Genomic DNA, 11,207 nt, shown 5'->3' with positions numbered 1-11,207 from the left:
GTGAAAGAAATAAATGTTTTGAGACTATAATTTGGATAGTGTTTTTGAATTATTTAGTAAAAAAATTGCCAGTCTCAAGAAAGAAATTTAAAGATTATAAATAAATAAAATTTACTGTTTTAGGAGATGATTTATCATGATATAATTTTCTTTTTTATATAAATTTTTTTACAATTTCAGGTATCCTCTTGATAATGACAAAATCTTGCTCAGAGGCTGTGTTTTAAGGAATACAGATTGGTGCTACGGTGTGGTCATTTTTGCCGGAAAGGACACCAAGCTAATGCAAAATTCAGGCAAAACAAAGTTTAAGAGAACAAGCATTGACAAACTCTTGAATTTTATCATTATTGGAGTAAGAAATAAATAAATAAAATTAATTTTAATAATATTAGAATAAATATGTCTGAAATTATATTTTCTTTTTTTAATTTCCAGATTGTGTTTTTTCTCATTTTAATATGCTTATTCTGTATGGCGGCATGTGGTGTTTGGGAAACAATGACAGGAAGATATTTTCAAATATATTTGCCTTGGGATAAACTCGTCCCAAGTCACCCAGTCAGCGGTGCAACAATCATATCATTACTTGTATTCTTTTCCTATGCTATCGTGCTCAACACTGTGGTGCCAATTTCACTTTATGTCAGGTTAGTATATTTTCTCCAACTTTCATTAATTTCATCTTTATCAAAATCGTATGCAGTATTGTTCAATGTAATCCATAACTTAAGAATTTTTGTTTGAAACAGAAGTGCAACAAAAAATAATAATAAAATTGTAAATTTCATTAATTTTTTTACTTCTACCCGATATCAATTAAAAGGTCATCCAACCAAAATTAATCCACCAGGAGCATTACTGGAAATCAAGTATTCCCAAAATCACCAGCGGTTTAGGTTATTTATTGGTAGAATTTTTGAACAGTATAAATGAACAGAAGATGTACAAGAAAACAAATTTTTTAAAACTTCAAACTGTCAAATTTTCAATAAAATATGTAAAAAAATAGTTATGTACATTCATATTGTTGATTTTTTCTAATACTTTCTGTAATCCAAACATTACCTCTGTACTAATTAGTTCGAATTGCCGCAATTACACTGTATTTGTAGTTCAGGTCATTTTATATAGGTGGTCTTACTTTATATGGTAGGTTAAACTTGTTTTTCTCTTCATAAATTTTTTTTTTTACTTTACAGTGTCGAAGTTATAAGGTTGTTACAAAGTTTTCTGATTAATTGGGATGAAAAAATGTACTGCGAAAAAAGGCAGATGTCAGCCAAAGCTAGAACAACCACTCTAAATGAAGAATTAGGTCAAATTCAATATATATTTTCTGATAAAACTGGAACGCTGACACAAGTAAGACATTCATATTTATTAATCTTTCCTAATCTCTGTTATAAGATAATATATTGCGGATTTATTCAATTCATATTTTTTTTTATTTAGAATATAATGACTTTCAATAAATGTTCTATTGCCGGAAAGACCTATGGAGATCTTATCGATAAAGTCACGGGAGAAGTGTTAGAAGTAAGCGAGGTTAGTATATCTCTTTATTAAAAAATACTAAGATGATTGGAAGTTTTATTATTAAAATTCCAGTGATGGAAATTTTATCTTCCTCCTGTAAACGATTCATTTATATGTTTATGAATAATCATTTTGAATTTAATTCCAGGACACGGAGGCTGTAGATTTTTCCTTTAACAAAGATTATGAAGAAACTTTTAAATTTTTTGATAAAACTCTTTTAGAAGCTGTAAGAAGTAACAAAAATGGTGATGTAGTCCAGTTCTTCAAAGTATTAGCTCTTTGTCATACTGTGATGTCTGCTGAAAAAAATGGTAAACCATACTTTAATTATATTCATTATTATTTCTTATTTTAAATTTTTTCAGTTTGTTCTCAAAATTTATTGTGTTGCGATTTACTGCAATATTTGTATATATTTATATATTGATAAATTATTAAATGTATATCCCATTTGGTTTTTATTTCATGAATTTTTATTATAGTCAATCATTATAGGTGCAACAGATGCATAAAACAGTCCTTGGTGAGCACAACCACTTTTTTGCAGTTCTCCCTGTTGGTAGTACACTTCCTTTTATCTTCCCTTGGTCTTCCATGAGACCTTACTCCATCAGGATTCCCATCTTACAGTCTTTTTACTGTCCTCTCCTCTCACATTCTGATTACATGGCTCAGTCATTCAATTTTTTCCTTTAAAAAAATAGTAGAGTGTAGGGTATCCATCAAAGAATTCCAATATGCTCTTTTAGCTGAAATCAGTCTTGGTTCTAGTCATGTTTTGTCTGTCTGGCCTAGGTCTTTTTCTTCTGGTGGTTCCACTATAGTGTTGTTTCAGGAACCTACTCTGTGCTTCTCCAGAGCTCTTCATTAGAGGTCTTTTCTGGCCACCAGATTTCCTAGATTTTTCGCTTTTGATGAATATTTGAAGAGATCATGTAATAGTTTCAGTCACCTTTCTGTTTTCACTGTATAATAAATAATCCTCTGAACGAAAATTTCTTGATAAATTCTTAATCATGATGTAACCTATGTGCTTATATTTATTTATATGTCGTAGTCAACCCCCTATTTCTAGAAAACCTATAATAGAAATGAAAAGTCATGGTATGAATGAATCCTTAAATCAAGAACTGGTGATCAATGTTTTATCATCATCTGTTATAATAATTTTATCAAAAATTTCAGAAACCTGACATATCATTTCTGAATAACATAATACACTTCCAGCATGATATATGGCTAAACTTCCTTGTTGGACTCCTATGATTCTAAAACGACAGTCATAAGTGATCTACCAATAACCTATCAAACTAGGAATTGATTATGTATAGTAGTCATGTGCAGATCTTACTGAATTCCTTGTATTTTTCAAAAATAAACTTAAACTGAATAAACTGTCATGATTATTTCATACAACCTCTCTTTTTTCATTTGTTTGGAATGAAATGACTTTTCTCAGAACTGCCCATTGTAAAAGCACATTTCATTTTGAAAGAGTATTTCAACATCTTTTTTTATTTTTTAAAAGGTAAGTATACTTCTTTTATATTATCTTTCCACTGCACCATCCTCAGACCAGAGATCTTCGGATAAAAAATAATTTTGTAATAAGAAAAATAATTTTCTTGGAATAGATCAAATAATTATTTTTGTATTTTTAGGAAAGTTAATTTATCAAGCTCAGTCACCAGATGAAGCAGCACTTGTTTCAGCAGCAAGGAACTTCGGCTATGTTTTTAGAGAACGAAGTCCTAATAGCATCACTATTGAGGTTGGAATAATACTGTCAATAATGCGATTATTTTATTTTATTTTTTGTTATTGATTATATTTTATCAATATCCATTCTATTGTGGCATTACAGATGTTAGGAAAGAAGGAGGTTCACGAACTATTATGTATATTAGATTTTAATAATATTAGGAAACGTATGTCTGTGATATTGCGCCATAATGGGAAATTAAGACTGTACTGTAAAGGAGCTGACAATGTTATTTACGAAAGATTAAAACCTGGAGATAATGAACTGAAAAGAGCGACTCAGGAACATTTGAATGTAATTATTATTATTTTAATTTTTTCCATAACAATAGTTGTATTTAAAAACAATTAATATTTTGTATGCAATATTTTGGTAATAAAGTTCATGAAACTTACAAAAGTATTGTTTTTTTTTTGTTTTTTTGTAGCTATTATGAAAACTAGAAGAAAACAATTAATTTTTTTTTTTTAAATAGTTATAATAAAAAATAAAATTTCTATTTAAGATCAGTTAATGAAGTCTAGTGTGTAAAGACATTAAACACCCCATGTAGTATTCATCATTCACTCTCCATGTTTAAAAAAAGTTGACCATTTTATATTTATACTGTATTTTCCTATAAAGATTCATCACCACCACATTATAGTTAGTGGGTTTAAGAAATATTGAATTTAAGAAGTTTATTTATTTACTTTTATATCTCTGTAAATTTTTACAATTCATAAAAGTTAGCAACTTTACAGAAATTTGCTGGTGATGGGCTAAGAACACTGTGCCTTGCGGTGAGGGATTTGGATGAGAAGTACTTTAACCAATGGAAAGCGAGGCACCATGAAGCAGCGCTTTCTTTAGACAACAGGGATGAAAAGCTTGATGCTATTTACAATGAGATTGAAAATCATATGACTTTAGTCGGTAAGTTATTTAATGAAAAATTAATTTAAAAGTAGTAGAATATGTCTTTTAAATTACTAAAATTTATAAATATTTTTTTCCTCATTCTATTTATTATCTTGTGTGGTTTACAACAGACAGCCAGAATTTATGAAATATTTACTTTAAATAAATTATCTGCCAATTTTCTGGAAAATGACATTAATGATTTAAATCATTAGTCAGTGGTATTAATTATTTCAAAAAATGCTTCATTATTTACATTTCAGGAGCAACAGCTATTGAAGATAAGTTACAAGAAGGTGTTCCTCAAACGATTGCCAGTTTAAGTGCTGCCGGTATCAAAATTTGGGTCCTTACTGGCGATAAACAAGGTATGTTTACAATTTTTTTTTTCATTAGTTAACTTTATTTGGAAGCATTGTGAATATTAATATTTAAGTTGTTTTGTCTTATGAATAAACCATTATAATAAATGTAATATACTAATACTAATAATCTCAGATCAAAGTGAACTCAATTTAATGTTAAATTTAGTTTAGCATTTATTAGCTTTTTATATTTGAAGTTTGGAAGCCAATTTAACAAGCCATTTAAATTTTGAAACCTTGGATACATTAATTAAAAATTATAAGTTTTCACTTGATAGTTCAAAAGGGTTTATTAGTACTTTATTCTTTTTATGATAGAATTATGCCTTTTTATTACTTCTTTATTTGACCTTAACATTTCTGAAAACGTTTTGGGATTTTTTTTTTTTGTTATTACAAAGTTCCTTGTTCTTCTAAAATAAAAATAATGCACAATCGACAGTTTTTTTTTTAAATTATACATTGATTTTTATAGAAATAAGTTAAAATTATTACAAATATTTTAAATATAATTTGCTATTTACTCAGCCAAGATTTACAAAACATTTTAAATTTGTAAATTGATACTTACTATTTACATTAGCTTTGTTAATAGAAAATTATATTTTAAAAAGTTTTAATTAATTTTAACTTCTTTATTTGAAACTCAATGTGTAATTTAATAATAAAAACTTAATTTTAAAAAATGATCCCGACTACGGAAATAACCTTATCTTATACTCCTATTTTTCTAAAAGACAATCCCATTGTACATCTTTTTAATCATATTAGTGGATTGTTAGTGATGTCTATAAAAAATAATAAAACATGGTATAGTTGTCAGGTGTCTTCCGCATCTGAACGAAACTCAAGACTCTTTTGAAAACAGTGATATACTATCTTTATGTTTTCATGTGCAGATGTAAGAGCTTTCTGTATGGTTACATCTACAGTTACATGGGACTGAATATACTTGCCAAGAGCCGTAGCGTTCAGTGTAAGTCAACCGACTACTATACCAAGTTTCATTATTTTTTATAGGCATCACTAACAACCCTCTAATATGTCTTAGAAGATATGCAATAATATTCCATCTCTTAGAAAAATTTGGTTACTTATGCTTACACCATCAAATTTCCAAAACTCAACTCCAAATAATTTTATAATGTACATATTTCCTATTAGAAATGAAATATAGTTTGATCATTAACAAATTCAGTAAGCTAGTTATAAGTCAGATTATTTTTCCTTTTATAAAATGTATGGATGAATCAATTTCCAGCTAATCAAGTCAAGCCTAGGAGATTTTTCAACATATTCAGCCTAATTAACTTCCAAAGAAATGTTAGTTTTTATGTCATTGGTTTAAAACTTGTTAATTTTTAATGAGTTACTTTTAGTATTTGAGGTAATCATTCATAAAACCTGGTAACTAACAAATTAAAAACTTTTACATTGTTAAAGTATATCTTAGTTACATTGTTTTTTTGTCCACCCAGAAGTTTCTTGCCATAACTCGATACCAACATTATTGTTTAAAAAATCAAGTGATACCAAAAAACTCCAATTCACAAAATATGTCAGTGTTTCACAAAAAATTCAATATTTTCACTGAAATTACAGAAACTGCTATAAACATCGGCTATTCCTGCCAACTTCTCAGTGATGAGATGGAAGTTATGATTGTCGATGGTCATACAGTGGAAGAAGTTACAAAACAATTGGCAAAATGTCGTGATACTCTTCTGCTCGGAGGCCATCCAATGGCTCAGCATAACAACAATGCACACCACCCACCAGCTATATCAGTAGTCACTTTTACGTAAGTTATAATATAATATATATCATATACAATCCTTCTATACCCTCAAGAAATAACTATTATATCTTCTTTAGGGAAACGGATTACCATAAGCCTGATATTGAAGAAGACACTAGTTTATTATTTGCACTCGTCATGAATGGACACTCTTTAGTTCATGTATTTCATCCACAAGTTGAAAAAATGTTTTTAGAAGTTAGCACGATGTGTAAGCTATCAAGTTATTTATTCTTTGTTCAATTAGTCATTAAAGAAAGGTTAATTACTAATTTTTTTTTACAGGCAAATCAGTTATATGTTGCAGAGTAACTCCTCTGCAAAAAGCAATGGTCGTTGAGCTCATTAAAAAGACTAAAAAAGCAGTAACTCTAGCTATCGGTGATGGTGCTAATGATGTCTCAATGATAAAAGGTCAATAAAAACAATTAAAATGTTATATAATAAACTAGGATTAAATTAGGGTATAACATTCTTTGAAATAATTTATTTTACTTAAAGGATCTACCACCTTAAGCCTAAAAATTGTATCTCTAAAACTTCATAACTTCATTATATTAGCATTTAGATATATAATTAAAGTAAATGTCTTACGGTTTTAAGTTTTTCATTATACTTTTAATTTTTTAAGTGATTTTATATTATTTATAAATAAAATAAAAACTGGAATTAAGTAGAAATATTACTAAGCAGAGAAAAAATAATTTTTTTCTAAAATGAGAGAGCCATCTTTTGTTATGTTTTTTTTCTTCTGGTAAAATACTTATCAACACTGTTAATGAATTTATTTATGATCCTTAGACAATGAATTGCATAGAAATATAAGGCTTGTTCTAACATGAGTCATAAATATTATCAAACTGGCAGACACATGCAGGGTACTAGATTTAGAATAGAAAAAGTGAACTGTCCATGCACACACTAGTTTCATCATAGTTTTGAATCAGATTGGAACAAAGCTATAGTGTCAGTATTGATAAATATTATTCTTTGGTTGTGGGAAAGTTCAATAGGTTAGTCTTCCTTACTCTCTCCCAGGTCTGGGTTCGTATCAGACTGTGACATGTAATTTATTTATTCTTATATATTAACCGACAAAATCTTGGGGCTCATTCAGTCTCTGTAAAGTGGTTATACTTTGTTGAGGTGAGTTTGACCCAGGCAGTTGAGCTTGAATCTTGACTACATCATCTAGAATGACGATCAGCCAAGAAATAGTACAGTACTGAGTCCAAAACACTTTATAGATTGTTTTACTGGATATTTCTGTTTTATTTAATAAATCACTCTGTATGGAAAAAACAAGATCATTAAAAGTAGAACAAAGCAAAGACATAAAAATAAGCATAAATTTGAAAAAAGTGGACTTTGACTGTTTTTTCCCAGGATCCTTCTAATGTAGCATATTTATATTAGTATATCTTATTAATAATTTAGAGATAATACTTTTAACAGCTAAATCCATTTGATATAACATTTTGCTCACTGAATTATCATTATTGATTCTGTCCATTTTCTATTTAGCCGCCCACATTGGAATAGGAATAAGTGGCCTGGAAGGAAACCAGGCAATGTTAGCATCAGATTATTCTATCGGACAGTTCCGATTCCTTGAGCGATTACTACTAGTTCATGGAAGATGGTCTTATTACAGAATGTGCAAATTTTTAAGATATTTTTTCTATAAAAACTTTGCATTTACCCTTTGTCACTTTTGGTATGCATTTTTCTGTGGCTTTTCTGCTCAAGTAAGTATATTTTATATTGTTTCTTAACTAATATAATATTTTTTTATTATTAGTTTTTAATGTTTTGAATTATTACAGACAGTATTTGATCCAATGTTCATCGCAGTTTACAATCTCTTTTATACATCTTTACCAGTCTTAGCTATTGGTGTTTTCGATCAAGATGTGAGTGATAAAAGCAGCATTATGTATCCTCAACTCTACACTCCTGGTCATACTAATTTGTTATTTAATAAAAAAGAATTTTTAAGAAGTGCTTTATACGGTTTTTATACTTCATGTATATTGTTCTTCATTCCTTATGGTATGTTTCATAATTTTATATTTTCAATTCTGATAAATTTTCTTAGGTATGCGTTGTTATACAAAATTAATTTCCAGGTACTTATAAAGATGCAGTTACACCGAAAGGGCACGTTCTTTCCGACCACATGCTAGTCGGAAGTGTGGTTGCTACTATTCTAGTCATTGTTGTTACTGCTCAGGTTAATAATTTTAGAAAAAAAATTTAAAATTAATTTTTTTATTATATTTTATTAGTTACTGTGTTTTATAATGAAATAAATTCCTAGGTCGCCCTTGATACATCCTACTGGACTGTTTTCAATCACATAACAATCTGGGGCTCTTTAGGATGGTATTTCATGTTGGATTATTTTTATAATTATATCATCGGAGGTAGCTACGTTGGCTCCTTAACAACGGTATGTTTATTTTTAATAGCTTATTATTTAATTGCACTATTTTTGTTGTGGATTGAAATTTTTATTAACAGATTGAACTAAATTTAGGACTACCTTTTTAACATATTTATAATTTCATCTCTTGAGTCTATAAATTATTATCCCAAATTCTTGGTAGCATATTACTAAATAGTAATAATATCATTTATTTATTCTGCTATGTTAAATCAATAACTTCTAATAATAATAAATTGAAGAAAAAAATAAAAATAATGAAATAATAAAACATTAAGTATTCTCTTATTGTAATAAATTGAAAAAAAAAAAGTGGCAATAATTATTAACAAAAATAAAATAAAACAAATAATATGTTCTCTATTAAATGTAAAAAAAAATAAATAAAAATGAAACAATACAAATAAAATAACCTATTATATCAAAAATCATAAGGTAACTAACTTATAACTAGATAAAATAAAAAAGGAAACACAAGATGTTTTAAATAAACATTAAAAACATCAATAGATCCTCCAATAAACCATAAGATATTTTCTAATTATGTTACAATAAAAACAAAAATCAAATAATTATTATTACCAAAAGCATCAAACAAGATTTTAGATACTTATTTGCAGATTCTAAATAAATATTATTGGCATCCTTATTATATTAATGTTTTTTGTTAAATAGTTAACAATAATGTTTTTAAATTAAAAAAAAAAAAAAATCAAACCATTTATCATATCATAAACCATTAAGTAACTAACTTCTGTTAAAGTTAATTGAAATAAATATGATTAAAAAGGAAGGTCAATTAATGTTTCTTTTCATATTTACAAATTTTAAATGAAAATTAGAAACTTCAAATGTAAAAAAATAAATAAAAAAGGCAACAACAAATAAATCATCTAATAAACCATAAGGTATTTTCTAATTATATTAAAATTAAAATTAAAAAAAAAAAAAAGGAAAAAATTAAGATTAACAAAAGTTGTTTTACATACATTGTTTTATCCAAAACATAATATAATTTAAAGAATCTCAATGAATATTGTAAAAGTAAAAAATAAATTCATCTCTTTGTCTGTCTATTCACAAATTTCAAATGAGAAACAAAACTTTCAATATCTATTCTCTGGGATTCGAATTAAATATTATTGTATAATATAATATAGGACAGTTAATGTTTCTATTCATATTTACAAGTTTTAAATGAATATGACTGAATGTGGACAGGAAGTGATTAATGACAAAGAAATTGGAGGTTGGGAGGGTACTGGTTCAAAAATTAAAGAAAGAATGTAATTATATAGGTATATATTACACAGATTTTTGAAAATATTTATCAAATATGCATCTGTTGTTTTGCTCTGTATTTTGTTTTCCTTTATAACAAACCAACAAATAATATTATTTTATTTCTGAAGGCTATGAGAGAATCTACTTTTTGGTTTACTACTGCCCTTACCCTTGTCGTTTTACTTGTGCCTGTCCTCGCATGCAGATTTTTCTTCATAGACGTGTTTCCTTCATTGTCGGACAGGATAAGACTAAAACAAAGACTCGCTAGCATAAGGTAATTTGTTTTGTTATATTATAAATATTTTGATTGTCTGCTGTTTTTTTATTAACACAGCAATTAAATACAACCAACAACAACCATCACCATCAATAAATAACAAGTTTTAAATACATTTTTAATTGAGTCACTTCATGATTTTGTATCATTTTTAGAACTAAACATACTCAAGATATCTTAAGAACACCTTCAGCCAGAAAAGCGAGGAGATCAATAAGGTCGGGCTATGCGTTCTCACATTCAGAAGGTTTTGGAAGACTGATCACTTCTGGAAAAATCATGAGGAAGCTACCCCGTTCGGATTTTCTGGGTTTCCATTCCCCGTCCGTGAAGCCTGGAAATGAACCAGCTCCATGACACGGTAACTAAATTTTAAATAGCATTTTATTTTATATATAAAGAATTTGGAATTTTTGAAAGTTATAGTCATTACAGTAAGAGTTAATATTTATAGGTCTTTTTCATAAATAGGTTTTTTTTCCTAAATAGACTTAGTGTCCATTAATGATGGATTTTTTTATCTAATCTGAACAATAAAAATCTTATTATAATAGTATGCACTATCTCACTAAGTCATATATACATTGTAGCATTTTTTGGGTGGGTGTAATACCCTTAAAACTTCATACATATTTTCTTTATGAATTGGTTAATGTTTTGAACCTCAAATTTTCCATTTTCTAATCCATTCCTTAAAATCCAAAATTAATTATTGTCAAAAATCTTTAAAAATTTATATAATTGACTTTGTCAAATTTAAGTTTTTTCCAAAACATTTTGTATTATCATAATTGAAAATACTTATATATTAAAATATTATTATCCACCTA

At 27.6% G+C, this 11,207-nt stretch overlaps 1 protein-coding gene across 1 annotated transcript in view; it reads left to right on the top strand.

Moving 5' to 3' along the window:
- Window positions 1-11,207, top strand: part of ATP8B (ATPase phospholipid transporting 8B) — a gene marked incomplete at its 5' end in the record, with an annotated part of 23,879 nt that overhangs the window by 9,626 nt on the left and 3,046 nt on the right. The window contains 18 exon segments of the mRNA XM_014427356.3: window positions 181-355; window positions 439-650; window positions 1,203-1,365; window positions 1,456-1,548; window positions 1,688-1,853; window positions 3,204-3,313; window positions 3,407-3,598; window positions 4,048-4,219; window positions 4,468-4,572; window positions 6,172-6,370; window positions 6,445-6,578; window positions 6,653-6,781; window positions 7,892-8,115; window positions 8,194-8,419; window positions 8,497-8,600; window positions 8,688-8,819; window positions 10,226-10,374; window positions 10,533-10,738. Of these exon segments, the coding sequence (XP_014282842.3) occupies window positions 181-355; window positions 439-650; window positions 1,203-1,365; window positions 1,456-1,548; window positions 1,688-1,853; window positions 3,204-3,313; window positions 3,407-3,598; window positions 4,048-4,219; window positions 4,468-4,572; window positions 6,172-6,370; window positions 6,445-6,578; window positions 6,653-6,781; window positions 7,892-8,115; window positions 8,194-8,419; window positions 8,497-8,600; window positions 8,688-8,819; window positions 10,226-10,374; window positions 10,533-10,734 (2,887 nt within the window).

The sequence above is a fragment of the Halyomorpha halys genome, unplaced genomic scaffold (assembly GCF_000696795.3).
Source record: "Halyomorpha halys isolate HHAL.00 unplaced genomic scaffold, Hhal_1.1 Scaffold633.1, whole genome shotgun sequence".
NCBI lineage: Eukaryota > Metazoa > Arthropoda > Insecta > Hemiptera > Pentatomidae > Halyomorpha > Halyomorpha halys.
This window is presented reverse-complemented; position numbering and strand designations above follow the sequence as displayed.